Source organism: Akebia trifoliata, chromosome 3 (genome assembly GCF_017979445.1).
Source record: "Akebia trifoliata isolate Shusen 1 chromosome 3, ASM1797944v1, whole genome shotgun sequence".
In the NCBI taxonomy this organism is placed as follows: domain Eukaryota; kingdom Viridiplantae; phylum Streptophyta; class Magnoliopsida; order Ranunculales; family Lardizabalaceae; genus Akebia; species Akebia trifoliata.
The window spans coordinates 12,571,250-12,593,927 of NC_141377.1; the positions used below are offsets into that span (position 1 = coordinate 12,571,250).

Below are 22,678 nucleotides of genomic sequence, written 5' to 3' on the forward strand. Positions count from 1 at the left end.
ATCTGAGCAAAATTCAAGGATCTGACATTTTTCCAAGGAGAGGTTATTCTCAAGGATGTGGACACTTTGACAAATTGCCGAATCAAGCTGCAAAATGGACTGTCACTAGCTTTGGCATTCGGATGTCGCATTATCTACCACAATAGATTGGGCATCTAGTTTGCTTCCACCCTCTGCCAAAAAGGGGCATCTGTAGACACCCCATTATTGCATCTGCCTAATTCGACAATTCGTCACCCGATTGTGGTGGATTCCTAATGATGAATATAAAAGAACTCGAAGGCTTGATTCGTTCCGTTTCTAGTTTTTTATCCCCCTACTCGTCACTACTCGACCTAGAAATTTACGTACGCTTAGGATCGCTACATCTTACACTTGATTTAGCAAGCACATACGCATAGGTTCGTTACACAATTCGATAACTTAGAGACCTCGCTACGCTAGAAAAATATAACTTTAGAACTTAAAAATACTCACACAGTGACTGAAAGAAACCTCACGTTGAAATCCCTAAAAAACTGTAAAAATCACAAAAATGATGAAAATACCCTTCATAAATTTTGGATGTCCGAAAAGTCTCGAAAGTACCTCCATTGCACTCAGAACGTGATTTTGAGTCTAACGAGACCCAAATCAATGAAAACAGAGAAATTTATAAAAATTTATAAAAAATCATCAAAATGACGAAAATACCCCTCATATACCTCGGACCTTCGAAAAATCTCGAAGGTACCTCCATTGCACTCAGAATGTGATTTCGAGTCTAACGAGATCCCAATTGATGAAAAAAGAGAAGTTCGAGAAAAATTTGTAAAAATCGCCAAAAGACCAAAATACCCCTCAATATCCAACTCTACCATTTAGAGATTCCGATCCCTAGGACAATGTAAATCGAAATCCAATCTAAACTAAAAATAAAATTCAAATTAAAAATTAAACAATTCAAATTAAAAAATCTAAATAATTAAAATTAAAATCAAACAACTAAAATTAAAATCGAACAATTAAATCCAATCAAAAAATTTTCAAATTAAAAATAATAATAATAAAAATTTGATCAACAAAATAAAATTTTCAATTAATCAACCCGTTCAAAATTTATATTAAAAATTAAATTCAAATTAAACAATTAAAACTCAATTTAAAATCAAATTGAAAATCACCCAACCAATTAAAATGTAAAAATAAAATTAAAATCGAACTAATAACCAATCAAAAATTAAAATCAAATCAACTAACAACCAAATTTAATATCAAAATTCAAATTAAATTCTAATCGAAATTCAAAATTTAAAATCAAATACAAATTCAAATGTAATTTAAAATATCAAATTAAATTTCAAATTAAAATGTCGACAAATCCAAAATTCAAATTCAACTAAATAAATAAATGAATAAAAATCAACTAATGATAATAGACTACCATTAAGGCGAGTAGCACCGGATCACACCCTATTATCTATAAAAAAAAAGAGAAAAAAATTAAATTAAAAAAAATAAAATAAAAATAAAACGTGGCCATACTCCCCACGTTTTCTTCTTGTAGTTGTCTTCTTCTCCAACTCCCTCCATGACTCTCTTCTCCAACGCACTCCCTCTACCCACGTCTCAGCTCCACTTCTTCTTCCATCTCTCCCTCTCTTACCTATAAAGAAAGAGCCACTATGATCAACAAGGAGGAGGAGAACAAAATCCAGCAACCATTAGAGAAAAAGGGAGGAGCATGAGCTATTAAAAAAAACAACAGCCATTTACAATGCCTCAACACCATTGATTGCATCATCTCCCTCATCTTCACTTCATCTCCCTCTCTCCAAATCTATCCTTGTTGTCCCACGTTTTTTTGGAGAAAGGAAGAAGAAGAAAAACCAGAGAGAAAGGTGTTCATTTTGACTGGAGCCATTAAAAAAAAAAATCAGCAACTCATCTCTCTCTCTCACGTCTTTGATCTCCACGTTTCCTTATATAATATTCATTCATCTTTTAGCCTTGCATCTCTACCTTTCCTTATCATCTTCATCTCTTAAAAAAAATAAATAAATAAATAAATAAATAAAATAAAAAACAGCAACTTCTTATTCTCTACATAATCTGCAACATTGCTGATTCCCAAACGCACCTAACCTTGTTGTAACGCCTCAACTCTTTTATGAAGCTTCATTACATGTCCAAATACAGCCCCTTAAAATGTTTTACATCGTCTTCTTAACTCACTGCCCAGCCCCTTGCAACACAGCCTCTCACTATCCATTCCATCACCTCTATTAAACCTGCAACACAGCAACGTTCAGCCATTGCTACAGCCCTATAGCAGCCCCTTATCATTTCTTTTTCACGTTCCTCACTTCCTATAACATCTTCTCCATCTCCTAGCCTTTCTCTAGTTTTCGTATCCCCTACAAATAAACGATATTACCTCACTTCTCGTCAGTTCAAGGTCTGTTGCAGCCTCTTCACTACCTTCATCTTCCACAACGAATAGTCACAAGTTTTGGAGATCATACCTGAAGGAATCGACCCTTGTCATCCCCACGTAGGTGAGTTTATTTTTTTTAGTTCTTATTTATTTTTTTATTTTTCTTTTTTCTCTCTTTTCATGTTCTCCTTGATTTATTTTTCATATATGGGTAGGATTAAGGATGTAGTGTTTGTGTAATTTTTCTCTTTTGTTTATGTTGCTTATTGGTAGGATAGAGGTTATATATATTTTATGTTTTCTTTTTTTAATTTTTTGAATCAATTCACCGATTTTTAGGGTAGGCGTGGCACTATGGCAATCTTTACGATTTCGAATTATTAGTGGATCGATTCGCACATTTTGTTGATAAATTGATTGGTTAACTTGTTAATATCAAGATGGTGGACCGGCTCATTGTTGATATTTATCCGGTTGATTTGTCAATTTTTGCGGTTATTGGGTCAACTCATCAATGTTGATATTAATCAACTCATTTTATTTTTGTACATATAAATTAAATCGAATAAAAATCAACAAGTTGACTCGTTGATTTTTTGTGTGCATTGGAAATTTCAAATCGAAATATTCTATGAAATTGAGTATTTGAGTCAACTCGTTGGTTTTAATACACATGGCATTTCAAAAATCGAGTTTCTTTGATAAAAATTATGAGTCAACTCTTTGATTTTAATGTATGTGGCGATTTTCCAAAAAAAATCAAGATCCTTTTGATTAACAAATTGCGAGTTGACTCACTGATTTTAGGGACATTGAAGATTTAAATCGATTTTATTTTTAAATTAAGCAAGCGGGTTAAATCACCGATTTAATACACGTGGCGATTCCAAAAAATTAGGATTCTTTTGGTTAGTGAGTCGACTCGCTAATTTTGGGGACATTGAGAATTCGAATCGAATTTTTTAAAAAATTAAGCACGTGTGTTAAATCACCGATTTAATACACGTGGAATTTCAAAAAAATTAGGATTCTTTTGGTTAACAAATTGCGAGTCGACTCGTTGATTTTGGGGACATTGAGAATTCGAATCGAATTTTTTTTAAAATTAGGCACGTGGGTTAAATCACCGATTTAATACATGTGGCAATTCCAAAAAATTAGGATTCTTTTGATTAACAAATTGCGAGTCGACTCGCTGATTTTGGAGACATTGAGAATGCGAATCAAATTTTTTTTATACTCAGTCCTAAGCTTACCCATGAAAGTCCTCCTAAATACCGTGCGAGAAGTCAAGGAAGATAGCAAAGCATGATCAGACAGCAACTCCAGAAGTTCAGAAGGGAAAACGATAAAAAAATGAAAAGGCCTGCTAAGTTGAAAACCCGAAACGGGCGGCTTAGGCAAAAATTAAGGTAAGCTCACAAGGTTGAAAATCTAAAAGGACGCCCTTGGCAACAATCAGAGCAAAGAAAAAAAAATTTGTAAGCTCGCTAGATCGAAAACCTAAAAAGACGATCTAGGCAAAAGCTAGAGCATGCTCGCTAGATAAAAAACCTGAATAGGCAATCTAGGCAAAACTTAGAGCTATCAAAAAATAAAAGAAAATCTCCGTTGAGTTGAAAAGTTGAAAAGATAGCCCGTGCCGAAATATCAGAAATCCGAATGATCAAGTTTCAATATCCAGTTTGAACCAAATATAGACTTAGTGGATACAAGTATCTCGACTATGATTGATCTGAAGAGTTTCATATCCCTAAGTGAACCGACGGGGAGAAAGAACAAATTCTATGATGAATTTCAGAAAGAAATATTTTGTTCCAATGTCTTTGAGCCTGACTCAAAATCTTCAATATAAAAAGTCAAAATTAAAAGTTAAACCTTTATTGCGCTTGCGGTAATCAAGGATTTCAAACTTTCATAACAAGGGCACTTCCTTTTTTCTAAAGAGTACAGTTTCCCCTCTTACACTAGGGGCATTTATTTTCAAATTATATTCAATTATCCCTAGTGCAATGTTCCTTGTCAAATTAGGGGCATTTTTGTTCTGATGCCTGGTCAATTTCAACCCCAAAAGGATAAGGTTAACTTTGCATTAAAGGTTACCCTCTTGATAGCAATTTTGAAAACTCCTCAGATTCAAAGAGAGTTAAAATATTTACCAGACCTTCATAAAATCCAACTTTTTATTAAAAAAAAAAGTTAAATGCGAGGTTAATCCCCCGTTTGTTCCCTCAAAGCTTAGTTCATTATTCTTGCACCCTGGGCAGGTAGAATAGAACTTCCTAAAAAAGAAAAAAATTAGTTCATTACTTTTTCACTCCGAATAGGTAGAGTAGAACTTCCCAGAAAAAATTAGTTCATACTCTTTCACTTTGAGTAGGTAGAGTAGAACTTCCAAAAAAAAAAAATTAGTTCATTACTCTTTCACTCCGAGTAGGTAGAGTAGAACTTCCAAAAAAAAAATTAGTTCATTACTCTTTCACCCTGGACAGGTAGAGTAGGACTCCCAAAACAATTAGTTCATTACTCTTTCACTCCGAGTAAGTAGAGTAGAAGTTCCCAAAATAATTAATCCATTACTCTTTCACCCTGGGCAGGTAGAGTAGGATTCCCAAAACAATTAGTTCATTACTCTTTCACTCCGAGTAAGTAGAGTAGAACTTCCCAAAATAATTAGTTCATTACTCTTTCACCCTGGGCAGGTAGAGTAGGACTCTCAAAAAGCTTGGTTCATTACTCTTTCACTCCGAGTAGGTAGAGTAGAACTTTCCAAAAAAAATTTAGTTCATTACTCTTTCACCCTGGGCAGGTAGAGTAGGACTCCTAAAAAATTAGTTCATTACTCTTTCACTCCGAGTAGGTAGAGTAGAACTTCCAAAAAAAAAATTAGTTCATTACTCTTTCACTCCGAGTAGGTAGAGTAGAACTTCCAAAAAAAAAATTAGTTCATTACTCTTTCACCCTGGGCAGGTAGAGTAGGACTCCCAAAACAATTAGTTCATTACTCTTTCACTCCGAGTAGGTAGAGTAGAACTTCCCAAAATAATTAATCCATTACTCTTTCACCCTGGGCAGGTAGAGTAGGATTCCCAAAACAATTAGTTCATTACTCTTTCACTCCGAGTAAGTAGAGTAGAACTTCCCAAAATAATTAGTTCATTACTCTTTCACCCTGGGCAGGTAGAGTAGGACTCTCAAAAAGCTTGGTTCATTACTCTTTCACTCCGAGTAGGTAGAGTAGAACTTTCCAAAAAAAAAATTTAGTTCATTACTCTTTCACCCTGGGCAGGTAGAGTAGGACTCCTAAAAAATTAGTTCATTACTCTTTCACTCCGAGTAGGTAGAGTAGAACTTCCAAAAAAAAAATTAGTTCATTACTCTTTCACCCTGGGCAGGTAGAGTAGGACTCCCAAAACAATTAGTTCATTACTCTTTCACTCCGAGTAGGTAGAGTAGAACTTCCCAAAATAATTAATCCATTACTCTTTCACCCTGGGCAGGTAGAGTAGGATTCCCAAAACAATTAGTTCATTACTCTTTCACTCCGAGTAAGTAGAGTAGAAGTTCCCAAAATAATTAGTTCATTACTCTTTCACCCTGGGCAGGTAAAGTAGGACTCTCAAAAAGCTTGGTTCATTACTCTTTCACTCCGAGTAGGTAGAGTAGAACTTTCCAAAAAAAAATTTAGTTCATTACTCTTTCACCCTGGGCAGGTAGAGTAGGACTCCTAAAAAATTAGTTCATTACTCTTTCACTCCGAGTAGGTAGAGTAGAACTTCCAAAAAAAAAATTAGTTCATTACTCTTTCACCCTGGGCAGGTAGAGTAGGACTCCCAAAACAATTAGTTCATTACTCTTTCACTCCGAGTAGGTAGAGTAGAACTTCCCAAAATAATTAATTCATTACTCTTTCACCCTGGGCAGGTAGAGTAGGATTCCCAAAACAATTAGTTCATTACTCTTTCACTCCGAGTAGGTAGAGTAGAACTTCCCAAAATAATTAGTTCATTACTCTTTCACCCTGGGCAGGTAGAGTAGGACTCTCAAAAAGCTTGGTTCATTACTCTTTTACTCCGAGTAGGTAGAGTAGAACTTTCCAAAAAAAAATTTAGTTCATTACTCTTTCACCCTGGGCAGGTAGAGTAGGACTCTCAAAAAGCTTGGTTCATTACTCTTTCACTCCGAGTAGGTAGAGTAGAACTTTCCAAAAAAAAATTTAGTTCATTACTCTTTCACCCTGGGCAGGTAGAGTAGGACTCCTAAAAAATTAGTTCATTACTCTTTCACCCTGGGCAGGTAGAGTAGGACTCCTAAAAAATTAGTTCATTACTCTTTCACTCCGAGTAGGTAGAGTAGAACTTCCAAAAAAAAAATTAGTTCATTACTCTTTCACTCCGAGTAGGTAGAGTAGAACTTCCAAAAAAAAAATTAGTTCATTACTCTTTCACCCTGGGCAGGTAGAGTAGGACTCCCAAAACAATTAGTTCATTACTCTTTCACTCCGAGTAGGTAGAGTAGAACTTCCCAAAATAATTAATCCATTACTCTTTCACCCTGGGCAGGTAGAGTAGGATTCCTAAAACAATTAGTTCATTACTCTTTCACTCCGAGTAAGTAGAGTAGAACTTCCCAAAATAATTAGTTCATTACTCTTTCACCCTGGGCAGGTAGAGTAGGACTCTCAAAAAGCTTGGTTCATTACTCTTTCACTCCGAGTAGGTAGAGTAGAACTTTCCAAAAAAAAATTTAGTTCATTACTCTTTCACCCTGGGCAGGTAGAGTAGGACTCCTAAAAAATTAGTTCATTACTCTTTCACTCCGAGTAGGTAGAGTAGAACTTCCAAAAAAAAAATTAGTTCATTACTCTTTCACCCTGGGCAGGTAGAGTAGGACTCCCAAAACAATTAGTTCATTACTCTTTCACTCCGAGTAGGTAGAGAGTAGAACTTCCCAAAATAATTAATTCATTACTCTTTCACCCTGGGCAGGTAGAGTAGGATTCCCAAAACAATTAGTTCATTACTCTTTCACTCCGAGTAGGTAGAGTAGAACTTCCCAAAATAATTAGTTCATTACTCTTTCACCCTGGGCAGGTAGAGTAGGACTCTCAAAAAGCTTGGTTCATTACTCTTTTACTCCGAGTAGGTAGAGTAGAACTTTCCAAAAAAAAATTTAGTTCATTACTCTTTCACCCTGGGCAGGTAGAGTAGGACTCCTAAAAAATTAGTTCATTACTCTTTCACTCCGAGTAGGTAGAGTAGAACTTCCCAAAAAAATTAGTTCATTACTCTTTCACCCTGGGCAAGTAGAGTAGGACTTCTGAAAAGCTTAGTTCATTACTCTTTCACTCCGGGTAGGAAGAGTAGAACTTCCCAAAAAAAATTTAGTTCATTACTCTTTCACTCCGAGTAGGTAGAGTAGAACTTTCCAAAAAAAAAATTAGTTCATTACTCTTTCACCCTGGGCAGGTAGAGTAGGACTCCTAAAAAATTAGTTCATTACTTTTTCACTCCGAGTAGGTAGAGTAGAACTTCCCAAAAAAATTAGTTCATTACTCTTTCACCCTGGGCAAGTAGAATAGGACTTCTAAAAAGCTTAGTTCATTACTCTTTCACTCCGGGTAGGAAGAGTAGAACCTCCCAAAAAAAATTTAGTTCATTACTCTTTCACTCCAAGTAGGTAGAGTAGAGTAGAACTTTCCAAAAAAAAAAAAAATAGTTCATTACTCTTTCACCCTGGGCAGGTAGAGTAGGACTCCTAAAAAATTAGTTCATTACTCTTTCACCCTGGGCAGGTAGAGTAGGACTTCTAAAAAGCTTAGTTCATTACTCTTTCACTCCGAGTAGGTAGAGTAGAACTTCCAAAAAAAAAAAAAACAAAAATAGTTCATTACTCTTTCACTCCAGGTAGGTAGAGTAGAACTTCCCAAAAAAAATTTAGTGCATTACTCTTTCACTCTTAGTAGGTAGAATAAGACTCTCAAAAAAATATAAATTTATTACTCTTTCACCTAGAGTAGGTAGAGTAGGACAATTAACTTTCTCCCAACTTTTGCTCAGATTTGTCTCAAATATCATTCAAATTTTCTCGAGTTTTGTTTTACTCAGATTTTACTCAATTTCACACAGTGCACACACTTGCACTTTTTAGTCAAGGAGAATTCTCTAAAATTCAAGGATCTGACACTGTCAGTGAGAGCTCTCGCTCAAGGACCTGACAACTTTTTAGTTCGGGGAGAGCTTTACTTTCAAGGATCCAAACACCCCGACGAATTGCTAAATCAGGCTGCAAAATGAACTGTCACTAGATTTGGCATTCAGATATCGCACTATCTACCAAAATAGATTTGCTATCTAGTTTGCTTCAACCCTCTGCCAAAGAGGGGCATCTGTAGACACCCCATTTTTGCACTCGCCTGATTAATCAACTCGTCAATCCGATTGCAATGATTCCCAATGATGGATGTGTATTCCATTGCTTTATTTTGTTACCAGATGTGTTTCAGAAATCTGGATGAGGTATCTGGAATTGACAAAACCTTAGAAACCACGCTACGCTAGGAAAATACGACCCCATAAACATAGAAATCATCATCTTGCAGACCAAAAAGAAACTTCACGATAAAAATCACTAAAAAATTACCAAAATACCCCTAACCTCAAAACAACCCTAGAGCCTACGTTATGCTTAGGAAAACTCTCTCGAACACATAAAATAATAAATCGGAACCAAATAAATCATTTCACCAATTTTAACAGAATTTGACAAAATTACGAAAATGCCCCTCATAAAGTTCACAATCATTTCACATAAAAATTTTCATAAATGACACAAACCAACATTCTCATTGAATTCCTTACGAAAAACTGATTCTAAAACATCCTAGAACATTAAAAACCGACTTGAAACGTGAAAAGTCCTCTCCGGGGGCAAAACGGTAATTTCATAATTTTCATAATTAAAAAATTCGAAATTAATAAATAAAATATTAATTAATTAAAGTGAAACATTGATTTAAAAATTTGAACCTAAAAAATCGATCAATCGGACTTTCAGGTAAAATTGTTGAGGGTTCGTGGGATATTTCTTTAAGGACCCCTCCATTTGGGGGTCCAAAGAATTAAAGAAATAATGGAAGGGGGTTCTCCAAAATTTAAAGTCAATCAAGCAAGACTGTAGTCAAAGTATTAAAGTCAATCAAGTGAGACTAAAGTCAAAATTAAAGTCAATTAAGCAAGACTGAAGTCAAAATATTAAAAGTCAATCAAATAAGACTAAAGTCAAAACATTAAAAGTCAATCATATAAGACCAAAAGTCATAATAGAATTCTAATTAAATAATAACTCTATCTAATAGAGTTCTAACTTAAAAACAATTCTACCTAAAACAATTCTAATTAAAACATAATTCTACCTAAAACAATTTTAACTAAAACACAACTCTAATTAAACACTAACTCTATCCAAATCAACCTTAAAAAAATTCTATAAATAGAGGTGCTCACACCCTATTTTCGTATCAAATCATAAACCCTAAGAGAAGTAGGTCTAGAAGCTCCCTTAACCCCCCATAAACCCTAGTTTTGGAGTCCCAACTCCTTAACTAACATCCCTCCTTCAATTTTAGTCTAGAAAACACCTAAAATCCCTCCAAAAACACCCCCAAATCCGCAACAAACTTGATGAGTTCAGATCCAAAAATAAGGAGATACCTTGATCTAGGAGATCCGAAGTCAAATCCGGAGACAGAACGAAGCAAGGGAATACAATACAAGGAGCTCTTTTTGTCAGATCTGAGGGAACAAAATCCTTGCTATCGGAAAGGTATGTAATTTTTTTATTTTTATCTAGGTTTTTAGCAATGTGATATATTTGGGAAGTTAGTAGAGACCGGCTTTGGCCGGGCGGGGTTGGTGCCTAACACCTTCCAACCCCGTAACTTGATCCCCGAATTCAAATTTTTTTATGGTAGATTAATTCTTTTTATCCATGTTAGAGTCAGTTTGGTTCCTAGACCACAATAACTAGGTGGCGACTCCCAAACCTCAAGGGTCAAAAATGGATCCGCGCACCCCGCGGATCGAGGGCGCTTTCAGCTTCAAAACAAGACTATGGATCAAAACTCAAGTCAATTGATCAAGATTATATCGTAGTGCCATGGTCAACAGCTACGACGCGGTTAACGAAGAAAGTCAAGCCTCAAAATTTGTATTGAGGCTTGACGGATGAAAAACATTCGTATTGAAGTAGGACTTGAGTATTTTTGTAATCACGAAATATTTTCGAAACCCTAATTACCTAAGAAACCCTAATCTAGTCTCTCTATAAATATGAGACCAGACTAAAGGGTAAAAATCTCCAATCCCCCGGAGGGATTTCTCATCTCCTTGGAGATCAACTTCTCTTTTTTTAGTTTAGATTTTTAGATTTTTCTTACTTAATTTTACGAAAGTTGTCAAGAGGTTCTGTCAATTTCAAGTCAAGAAGCGATACAAATATTTTTTTCTTTCACTATCTTATTTTTTACTTTATTTTATTTTATTATTTATTGTTCTTGCGATGATTGTTGGCTAAATCTCCGTTAAATCGATTTAGGAAGTCGGAACAAGATTTATCAGTATTTTAATTGTTCTTGTAATTACTTCATAGTTTTATTGTGATAGTGCTAGGTTTTTATTATTAGGTTAACCGTTGAATGTTTCTCAAAGTTCTGATGATTTTTTCTTTTATTTTAGTCATATCACGCATGATTTTTTCATTCAATTCAATAATTTGAATTGTTGATTTTGACGATTCATGTTTAAATGTCAAGCTTAACATTTTATAAGCATTGATCATGACGTTTTAAAATGTTGATCTAAAAGATTGGAGTAAAAGAAAGAAAAAATTACTAGAAAGAAATCCCCCCGTCAGGATTCCTTAATTAATTTTTTCAAAAAATTGTCGAGTTAGTTGGAAAATTTTATTGGACTAATTTACATAAATATATTAATGTTTCTACATATGATTAAAATATTAACTTGTTTGTAAATGGTGATGATTATTCCAAACTTTGAAGTTACTTAATGATAGGTTTCTATCAAACTTGTAAGGATGTTTAGTATTTCTTATAAATTATTTTCTTATTATTTGTTTTAGACTACTTGGAGAGAGTTTTAGTCTTGATTCTTGTAGAGGTGTTTTTTGTGACTACCTCATGATGATTTGCAGAGCCTCCCTATTTCTTGTTCCACAGAGTCTCTGATGCCAAAGTCAGAAATAGAATGCACAAAAATCTAGAGTTTTAGGAATAGAGAATCATATCCCCATGCCTGTGGCTCCCTCTTTATTTATAAGGAATGTGTTCTTCCTTTTTTTCTACGTTTTTCCTCCTTATCCCTTTTTATTTAGGGATAAGATTCGTGGGAAATCCTCTAGCCCTCCTTGAGTTATAAAACTCAAATCTCGAGAATTCTAGAATTAGAATTCTTTCTGCTTACAGAAATAAGTTTCCCCAACCTTATTCCGAACCTATCTCCTTGGATCCTTACCCTAGTGTTACAAATCTTCAAGTCGGAATTTTGTTCCCCATTAAACTACATAATCTGTACTGACACATGTCATTATCTTAGAGGTTAAGGATTTTATCCCTCCACAATTTTTTTAAAAAGATAAAAAAGAAATGTAAGAAAAATAAAAGCTCCTATTTGCTTTTTAAGAAGGTAGATGATTTAAAAAAATATTTATACTCGATCTTAATTACCTTTGTTTATTTTCATAAAAAGATAACATTAAATCATCAATAATGTGGATAGGCCACCACTTGATGCTAATCAATCTTAACTGCACACTTTGATGGGCTTGGACTTGAGGCCCATCCCAACGTGAGCCCATTAATACTGTCCACTATTCTCTTTTTAGATTGCATTGGGGGCTTTCAGTCACACAATAAGAGATGCAGAGCAGCTCAACAAACGCTAGAAAATGAAGCAATTATTCTCACAAACTTTGCCATTTTGTGCTCAAATTCTTAAGTCACCTCATTCAAAAACTTAAATCATCTCTCAAAGGGAGCTCGCAATTAGCATTGGGTCTTGTGATAAAGAAGAGTTGTTGGAACCGTTGTCGGAGCTTCGTTGTAGGTCGAAACTTGATTAGCACGCTGGAGAAGGAGGAAAGGGACTCTGCTAGGGTTTGGGAAACGGAAACTCAAATCGTTTATTTATTTATTTATTTTTTCTTTTGGTTTTAGAATTTTGTGTGACATGGCAGATTGCTTATGTGGCAGAAAATATAGAGATTTGTGTTGTTAATCAAACGGTTACCAACCAATCTCTCTCCCACGAACAAGCGTGCGAGGGCCGGACTCAATACTTATCAAATTATATGTGTAGATAAAACTGCGAAAGCTGGAAGACGATAAAAATCTGCAGTTTTTTCGGATAGAAAAGTTTGAGATAATCAGGTTGTAAAAATGATTAGGGTTTTTGCTAAGAAAGCAACATCAACATCAACATCAACATCTTTGCTTTCATGGAGAAACTCCATTTCAGTTTTTCTGCCAAAAAGAGAATATTGTTTGGGAGTCTTACCTGATGGCATCGATAGGTCTTCTGATGCTTTTATTCGCAACTCTGAGGTCATAGAACAACAAATTTCTCAACTCCAAACTCACATCGATAAGGTCACCACTCTCTCTCTCCATATATATATATATATAGAAATAATATAATTTAGTGGGGATTTCATTTGTTTCAGGTTCTCAATGGCGGTGGTGTAGAAGCTGTACGGAGAAATAATAGTCGGAATAAGCTTCTCCCAAGAGAACGGATCAATCGTTTGATTGATCCTGGTTCATCGTTTCTTGAGTTCTCTCAGGTTTGAATTAGTTACATCTCACTCTTCTTTTTCTCTTGTTGTCTTTTGGCTAATTCTTGTTCATGAAGCATTCGTTAACATTTGAACAATCGTAAAAAAAAAACATAATTTTGATGGTAATTAATGATATTTGGTGACAATGGATCTTTAAGGTGGAAAAAAAAAGGGAGAGATTGAATTGAATTTTGATGCTTTAACATCATGTCATGGTAACCCTTTAGAGCATGGAATGACTTACCAGGATCCAGAAACGAATGCACTCCTTTCATGGTTTCAAATCTCGTCCAAGACTGATATCACTCACCCTGAGTCATCTTGGTATCATCCATGATAGAAAGGGATAGACAAGGCATCTCAACTGTGTGACATCACGCAATATGAATGAGTTTTTGTATGTTTTATTAAGATAGTAAATATATTTTTTTTTTAATTTAAATATATTATCTAAATAAAATGTGATTAAACATTTTCTATTTGACCTCATTTTGTGAAAAAAAATAATAATAATAAAATAATATATATATATATATATATATATATATATATATATACTTATTTTCATATACATATGTATATGGATAAATAATTGTAAACCAAGTTAAATAGTTTATCTCGTCTAAGACGAGTTGACTTGTCCGTGAATGAGATGATAAGTTGAACAGAGATTTGGAACCATGACTCCATTAGTGTAGATTAAGATTAATTTATTTTTATTAGTGGGGATGAAAATCTGGGATGCTATAGTTGCCATAGGATTCGTCCCCCCAACAATCATTGTGGACACAAATTAGTCAGAGTATCCAATTGATCCACTGCCCGACCCTATATTGCTATTATTAGATGGTCTTGTCTGCTTGTCAAATTGCATTGTATTGGATGTTCGTTTAGAAGTCGCTCATTAGTGTAGATGTCTCCAAGAATGCAATTTATTCAAGTTCAGAACTATCCAATTGATATGTTTGGGAAGTTAGTAGTTCGAGAGATGTGTCATCTATACCATATGGTTTGCATTGGTAGAATGGCAAAACAATCGGATAGTGAACATGAAAATGTTAAAAAATATGGTGGATTTTATTATGAAAAACTTCATGTTTGCTTTACCCTTGCACATATGTATCTCACTATCATCATGAAATACCCTTGATTTCTTTAAACATGCCTTGATTGATAAGCAACATATTGTGTGGTCTTTGAAGCTTGCAGGCCATGAATTGTACGACGAACCCTTACAATCTGGCGGGATAATCACTGGAATAGGACCAGTGCATGGACGACTTTGCATGTTTGTAGCTAATGATCCCACTGTCAAGGGAGGAACATATTACCCCATTACTGTTAAGAAACACCTTAGGGCGCAAGAGATTGCTTCTCAGTGTAACTTGCCGTGCTTATATCTCGTTGACAGTGGAGGTGCTAACCTTCCTAGGCAAGCCGATGTCTTTCCTGACAAGGATAATTTTGGTAGAATATTTTATAACCAAGCACAAATGTCTGCTGAGGGTATTCCTCAGATTGCTCTGGTTTTGGGGTCTTGTACAGCGGGAGGTGCTTATATACCTGCAATGGCCGATGAAAGTGTAATAGTGAAAGGCAATGGTACCATATTTCTAGCTGGACCTCCTCTTGTGAAGGTTAGTTCTTACATCCGAAATTCTGTACGTAAAAATTTCTAGTCTTGCTGTGCATAGGAAATATGCATTAAAAATATAGGTTATATCTAAAAGAGTAATTTTGATAGGCTGCTACAGGAGAGGAGGTCTCTGCTGAGGATTTAGGGGGTGCAACCATGCATTGTAAGATATCAGGGGTTTCAGACCATTTTGCTGAAGGTATATTCTTTCTTATACTTTAACTATACTTTATGCCTTGAATGATTGTTCAGTTATGTTACGAAGATCTTTCCAATTTCCATAGATTCCTGCATTTATGGTGTTTGCTGTGCTTTTGATTGAACTTCCCATCATAGGTTGAATTGATGGATCAATTGGCAGTAAATTAGGAAATTAGTCCCAATATATTCATATTATAACAACTTAAATTCCGAAAACACATAAAATAGTACGGACTATTAATCTTTCTTTATTTATGTAATGAATTGAGGAAGGCAGAAAATTAGAACAGTGAAAAAGGATAAGCAATTCCAGAAAATAAGAGAAATGATGACGATAACAATCAGGAGAGTAAAGGGGAGTCTCTAACAAGCAATGATTATTTCCTTGCTACTGTTTTAATAAAAGGAACCCATGCATGATTTATCTCCTTACTTTTTTTCCCCCGTTAACCAGCTGATTTATCTCAGTACTTTGCGAGTGATGCTCATAGTGAGTGAATAGAATATGTCACTGAACTACCGAGGAACATAAAAAAGTCATGCAAAGAGTCAAGAAGTAAGCTTTACTGTTCAGACAAAGGCCTGCTGTTTGCCTTTCAGGACAACTGATTACACAGGTGAACCATCTCATTTATTTCGATAGGAACAACCATGGTAAGAGTAACCAAATTCACCCACTTACCTAAAAAAAATGAAAGAGAAACGAAATTCACATCTTACTTGAGAAGAGGCTCAGCTTCTACATTATTTCTTTCTCTCTGCCTCAAAAAAGAAAATCAAAGTTGATCGTGACGGGAAAAAAACAATAATATATATATAGGGAGCGGTTCGGCAGCCCTAAAGTTTGCCAAGTTTGGTGCCAAACATTTTTTGTAAATCACTTTTGATGGGGTTAGAAGTTTTTGAATAGGCTGATTTTTGGTGAGGATGATCTCTACGATGAAGAGATCATCCTCACAAAAAATCAGCTCATTTTGAAACTTCTAACCCTAGTTTACAAGTTGAAGAATCGTGAACCGTCCAATTTTTGTAAATCACTTTTGATGGGGTTAGAAGTTTTGGAATTGACTGATTTTTGGTGAGGATGATCTCCTCATCATAGAGATCATCTTCACAAAAAATCAGGTCATTCCAAAGCTTCTAACCCATATTTTGAAAAATGTTTGGCACCAAACTTGGCAAACTTTAGGCTGCTGAACCGTCCCCATATATATATATATATTATTATTATTATTATTATTTTTTAATTCCCCATATAAAGATTAGAGTCACTTTTATAAGAGTCGGGGATTCGCATTCCATGACATGGAATTCATTCTCGTTGACAGTCAAGGATTTGAAGAAAGATATAAGGGTAAAATGGAACTCTCTCATTTCATATGTTCACGGAAAATGTCTTCTTATTTGGCTCCATGCTTAATTCCTTTTTATGATCATTGTGTTCTGATTGTAGATGAATTGCATGGACTTGCTATCGGGAGGAATATTGTTAAGAACTTGTACATGGCTGGGAAACATGGGATAATGAATGAAATGTCGAATATTATCCGTGATTATAAAGATCCATTATATGATGTAAAGGAGCTCCGTTCTATTGCACCGACAGACCAGAAACAGCCTTTTGACATCCGATCAGTTATTGCTCGTGTTGTTGATGGAAGTGAATTTGATGAATTCAAGAAGTTGTATGGCACTGTGAGAGCATTTATATAACTTGAACTTAAGATTTGTATATTTCATTTTCAACTGAGAATCCTAATTCCTATCTACATTTATGCAGACTCTTGTAACGGGTTTTGCAAGGATCTTTGGGCAACCTGTAGGAATTATTGGAAACAATGGCATATTATTTACTGAATCTGCTTTAAAAGGGGCCCACTTCATTGAGTTATGTGCTCAACGTAACATTCCTTTGGTGTTTCTTCAGAATATTACTGGATTTATGGTAACACACTCATAACCTTTACTCTTATCTTTTGCCGTCACAGTTTCCATCATGCCCGTGTTATAGGAATTCGAGTAAGAAGAGTTATGCACATCAAAATCAGTAAATTATAAGTTTATTAATTGACCAAATTCATTGATTTTTTAGGTTGGCTCAAGGTCTGAGGCAGGTGGTATTGCCAAAGCTGGAGCGAAAATGGTGATGGCAGTTTCCTGTGCGAAGGTCATACTCTTGTCTTACTTTGACAACATCCATTTTCGTCAGTTAGTGAGCCACTTTGGCTTCATTTTGAAACTATGATTTAATAGGGAGAAGCATTTTTTCCAAAGTTAATAGAAATATCATGCGAGAACAGAACCTTTGGGACAACGCATGAAGTTTATCCTTTGTTTAGGGCTAAACGTGCTTGAAGTTTCAAGGCCAAAACTGCCATTATGTTACAAGTAGACATAAAGGCATTGACCTTGTTTCCCACAATAATATTATTATTACGAAAATACTATCAATGGTTTTGCTATTCATGAAACGAACTAAATAGCTCAGGAATGGATCTCAATGGCCCCTTTATTTTGTTATCAGCTTTGAGGGTCTGAATCTCTGGGGTATCTGATTCTCCCGTGGAGATATTTGGGACTCAGTTGACTTTTTTCCCCTGTTTAATTTCAGAATCAAACAGAAGGGACAGAATGACCACGTACAGTACAGAAATGCAAGTGTAAAATAAGGCAAAAACTTCTCATTGTGGGGAAAAATGGAAGGAGGAAAAAACATTATCCATTATCATTTCATAGCAAATCTGAATCAAATGACTAATTTAGTCGGGCAATAGATACTGTTGTAAGACCAACTTGTCTCAGCTCATGTAATAGTGTTTATTGCCTGTAGGGCACTAGATTGTGACTCAGTATCATAAACATTTATTCAAGTAAAGAGGAAAGCATAATCTTGATATAGGTGCTCCTGTATTTCACTGAACTCAGAAGGTTATACACGTACTTTGGTACCCAAATATCTCACTATGTATATTGGTAGAGAATTTTTGTAAAAAGTGACATGGTTAATTGACCAAAAAAAGTAAACAAATGAATTCTGGTCAAAGAATTAGCCTTGGTTGTCAGCCAATGTTGTTTTGAGGAATCAAATTTCAAGTGTGTTCTCATCTGCAACTTGCCAAAATCTCAATCTTTTTCATTAAATATGTAGATATGAATTGGCATTTTCCACCCCCCCCCACCTCTTTTTTTTTTTTTTTAAACTGTAAACATTTCTTTGATGTTACGTCGAATATCTTCTTTATTATATTGCCATTATGTTATTGGGTAATAGTAAGTAGATTGGGTTCTGAACTTCTATACGTTATCTGGTTGAATTTAAAAGGTGTAATTCTACAGGTCCCCAAAGTAACAATTATAGTTGGCGGTAGCTTTGGTGCAGGGAATTATGGAATGTGTGGGCGTGCATATAGCCCCAATTTCTTGTTCCTTTGGCCCACTGCCAGAATATCTGTGATGGGTGGCCCTCAGGTAACTTCTTTACTGTATTCTGAACATTTTTCATTCGATCATATATAAGATTCAATGACAATTTGTTGAATCTTACCTCTTGGACCAAACACCTTAATCAAGTGTATTATTGCAAGGAGCAACAAACTATATTCCTCAGATCACTTTAATTTAGAAATTGCTATTTTTCCACAATTCTAGTGAGCATGTTCTAGTTTTCCTGTAGATTTTTTTTTTCTTTTTGTAGCACACGATGTGATCTAATGTTTATCTCAATGGAAGTAAGCTTACTCTAGTTTGTTAATTTTGAAGGCTGCCGGCGTGTTGGCCCAAATAGAAAGAAGCAACAAGAAACGACAAGGAGTAGAGGTAAATTTCTGCTCTCAATGTTTCGAAGGCAACTATTCGAATCCAAGTCTGAAAACCATGGAGTATTGTTTCATGTGTGTATTTCTTGCAGTGGAGCAAGGAAGAAGAGGATAAATTCAAAAGCAAGGTTGTCGAGGCATATGAGAGAGAGGGAAACCCTTACTACTCAACTGCGAGGCTCTGGGATGATGGCATCATCGATCCCTCTGACACTAGGAAAGTTTTAGGTTTCTGCCTATCTGTTTCAAAGAAGCACACACCCGAAGAAACAAAATATGGTGTATTTAGAATGTAAATACTTTAGATTCATGGGTGTTGTGTCGTTCCTAATAAGAATAGTTTCATTGCCAGAAAATTGGTTTCTGGTTGATAAATTAGAATAGATATTGGAATTGATGCCTTTTCTAGAGAGTTCAATTATAAGGGAGAACCAACATTACTCAGAGGAGATGATGAATTTTGTTTTCGGTTTGGACAAAACTGATTGATTCCATCATCTCATCCAGTAGTGGTCTTGTACATGCATAAAATACATAAGTTTAATGAAAGGCTGTGTGACACGTTGATTCATCATAGGATATAGGATGAGAGGTAACATTAAGAAATAAGTAGACTTGCCAACATTATAAGCTCACCGGGGTATTATATTTTACTATAATATTCGTAATCATGTCAAAGTCTTGTCACAAAATAAATAAATAAACATGGGTTGGTTGAAATTTTGAGCAGTGTTATTGTGGCTATTTTTTTTATTTTCACTTTTATTATATACATTTTTTAACTCTCAAAACTCGCACTTATTACCCCTATGACCCACGTGTTCGTGTTCTAAATGCAGCCCACACAAGGAAAAAAATATATGTATGCCCAATGGCTCCACTTGATAGTTTATTACCAAACCCATTCAGACCCTAACAATGACTGGTTCATTTTGTTTTTTTCTCAGTAAACTCTCTTCGATAGAACATAACATGAGGAGCTGACTCATGGACAAAAAAACCATATCCCAACACCATCTGAACATAAAATCCAATGGCTGAGAATTATCCTCGAAATAGGTGTCCATGTAAATTGTTTTAATGGATTCATATAGATCTTGACTCTTGGATTTCATGTTTGCACGGTAGACATCATGTGTTTTCTCATCATTCTTCATGCAAAAACGGGCATATTATTGGGAGAAACAGTAGATGTACATCAATTCAAATATTATTGGGAGAAACGGTTGAGATCATGTGTTTTCTAGTATGGGCAGTGTCATTGACACTTGGAGAGCCAGTGTCGCCAAGCTGTTCAGCTGATAGAGGTAGGTACCTATGACATACCCCTGACCACTCTTCTGCAAGAGATTAACATAAAATGACCAAATTGGGTCCTCTCCAACCTCTTGCCGAGACTTTAAAACAAAATAGTTTTTGAGTAACCACCTCAAGGGCATAAAACCCTCCTTCACTCATGATCTTATGGTTATACCAACTTACGAAGCAAATCAGTTCGTTAAACAATTAATTTTGGATTCGTAGAGTACAACAAACCACGTCAACATACCTGTGAATCCAAATCATTGTCGTTCAGATCCTACCAACCAAACCAAACCATAAATCTAGCTTTATAATTGACTTCAGCTAAATTTTCCTTTCGACTAAATCAAATCCTTGCTGGACCACACACATCATTCATGGTCGACTCCAGCTGACCATCTGGTGAACTTCGATCAATGGAAACTAAATTGTGTTAGTCTGTTATATCCCATAGTAAGAAAGGTCAGTATGTCATGTCTCTTAAGTTACATTGCATATCTTCTGACCAGAAACATAAAAAATTCAAAGGAGCATAATCTCATAAGTTGATAAAGGGCATTGTTTATAACGGTCAACATCAATGGATGCAGACCAATGCAAAGTTGGTTTATTTTAATTCACTTATGGCCTGACGTATCTGATTGTCTCCCAGCTTTAAATACTTAACATGGAAAAGCAAGGCAAGGAATTCAATGTTCAGAATTACCTCACTATGCTACATCTTCCAAACTCTGGATCAGAGTCTAAATGAGCTCAATCAGCAACCACAAGCCAAATCAAAAGCACATCTTGCTGAACAACTTCTTGCAAGCTTCGAAACTTCTAACCCCAGTTTACAATTGAAGAATCGTGGTCCGACCAATTTTTGTAAACCAAGAGATCATCCTCACAAAGTCGGTCCATTCCAAAACTTCTAACCCATATATTGAAAAATGTTTGGCACAATGTTTGATTTTGTATATGGCCCTTGAACCAAGCCCCCCATACATGCCTATAAATATATACGCTAGCGTTTGGCAGCCAAAGTTTTGTCCAATACGTCTAAAAGTTTCAAAATGGGCTGATTTTTTGTGAGGATGATCTCTATACCATAAAGATCATCCTCACAAAAAAATCAGCCCATTCTGAAACTTCTAACCCCATCAAAAGTGGTTTACAAAAAAACGGTAAAAATTGATAGTCCACAATTCTTCAACTTGTAAAGTGGGGTTAGAAGTTTCAGAATGGGCTGATTTTTTTTTTTGTGATGAGGATCTCCATACCATAGAGATCATCCTCACAAAAAAATCAGCCCATTCCCAAACTTTTAGCCCATATAGGACAAAACACTGGCTACGTTATTGCCCATATATATTAAACTATATATACTTACATCATCAAAATCTAGACTCCCATACATCCTGCCATAAGCACGAATGGGACCACCATACCTCCCATATGGCTCAGCATTCTGTATTGGGTAGGTTTCACCTGTACCAGTCGCATCAAGTGGTGCAACTGAATCTATGGCAACCTGCATGAAAAGTTTAAAACAAATAAAAATGAACATCATCGAAAAACGAATTCTCAGGTGGAAAGGAAACAAGATATTGGATGGCCAAAGAACATTGTCATGGCAATGTTTGTCAATTAAGGCTGTCAAAAAGTACATGAGGGCTTCTTTCGTAGCTGCAAGACCCCGTACTTTGTATCCAATCTTGCTAAGTTGAATTCGCCGATTTTGGGATTAAGCTCCCAAGATCCAATAGGGATAATGGCAACAATGATAACAGTTTTTGATGAATCAGACAACACACAAAGAAATGGCTTGGCATCTTACACAATGACATCGTAAGAGAGCTTTTCTATACAAAAACAACTTCTTGCAACCTCTAGGACAATCAAGGAACCAGCTTTTTGCAGCAAGGCCAAGGAAGATGGAATCAGTTGTGGATGTGAAAGATGAATTACCAACAACTTACAAGTTTGCTGACAGGAAGCTAGTAACTAAATTGTCTAAACGAATCGAGTTGAACACATCGGTTCAAAAGGATAATTTTGCTTCAGAAGTTTCTTGAGGCTGTGAAATTCACAGAGGCTGCTTTGTTATGTTCACAGGATATGATTTAGTAATATCCTATCCCTCTTCAAAAGGTTAATTTTGCTTTGTTATCAGGAACTTCAGAATAAGGGTTCTAGCCATGTCGGCATTTTTCTTTGTGTCAACAGTCCTTGGAATGTGCAAAGATTCCGTCATCATGATATTTGACAGTTGGCTCTCAACAAGGCACCTTGAAAAAGAAAAAGAAAAAAATTTGATTGTGTCAACACTTACAGCATCTTCATCTACACCTTATCCCACCCAACTTCTGGGGTTGCAAAATGAATTCTATTTCTCCATTTTACTCTGTACCAATCCTCTGAATTTCTGGCACTATAGAAAGTGTCAAGCATTGATCTAGTTAAATTAATCATGTG

At 35.4% G+C, this 22,678-nt stretch overlaps 1 protein-coding gene across 1 annotated transcript; it reads left to right on the forward strand.

The window, feature by feature from the left end:
• The first annotated feature begins 12,350 nt into the window (after nt 1-12,350).
• On the forward strand, nt 12,351-19,368 carry LOC147406010 (methylcrotonoyl-CoA carboxylase beta chain, mitochondrial-like). The gene is made up of 10 exons (XM_086433932.1): nt 12,351-13,079; nt 13,154-13,273; nt 14,470-14,904; nt 15,012-15,102; nt 16,558-16,799; nt 16,885-17,049; nt 17,197-17,271; nt 18,441-18,572; nt 18,864-18,920; nt 19,012-19,368. Exons 1-10 carry the CDS (start codon nt 12,870-12,872, stop codon nt 19,213-19,215), a joined length of 1,731 nt encoding a protein of 576 aa, XP_086290058.1. The 5' UTR covers nt 12,351-12,869; the 3' UTR covers nt 19,216-19,368.
• The last annotated feature ends 3,310 nt before the right edge of the window (nt 19,369-22,678 follow it).

Excerpts from the sequence above, each read along its gene's own strand:
- LOC147406010 (XM_086433932.1), top strand. The coding sequence starts at position 12,870 with ATGATTAGGGTTTTTGCTAAGAAAGCAACATCAACATCAACATCAACA. Across the intron at positions 15,103-16,557 it reads TTCAGACCATTTTGCTGAAG|ATGAATTGCATGGACTTGCT; the intron begins GTATATTCTTTC and ends TTCTGATTGTAG. Across the intron at positions 18,573-18,863 it reads CTGTGATGGGTGGCCCTCAG|GCTGCCGGCGTGTTGGCCCA; the intron begins GTAACTTCTTTA and ends TTAATTTTGAAG.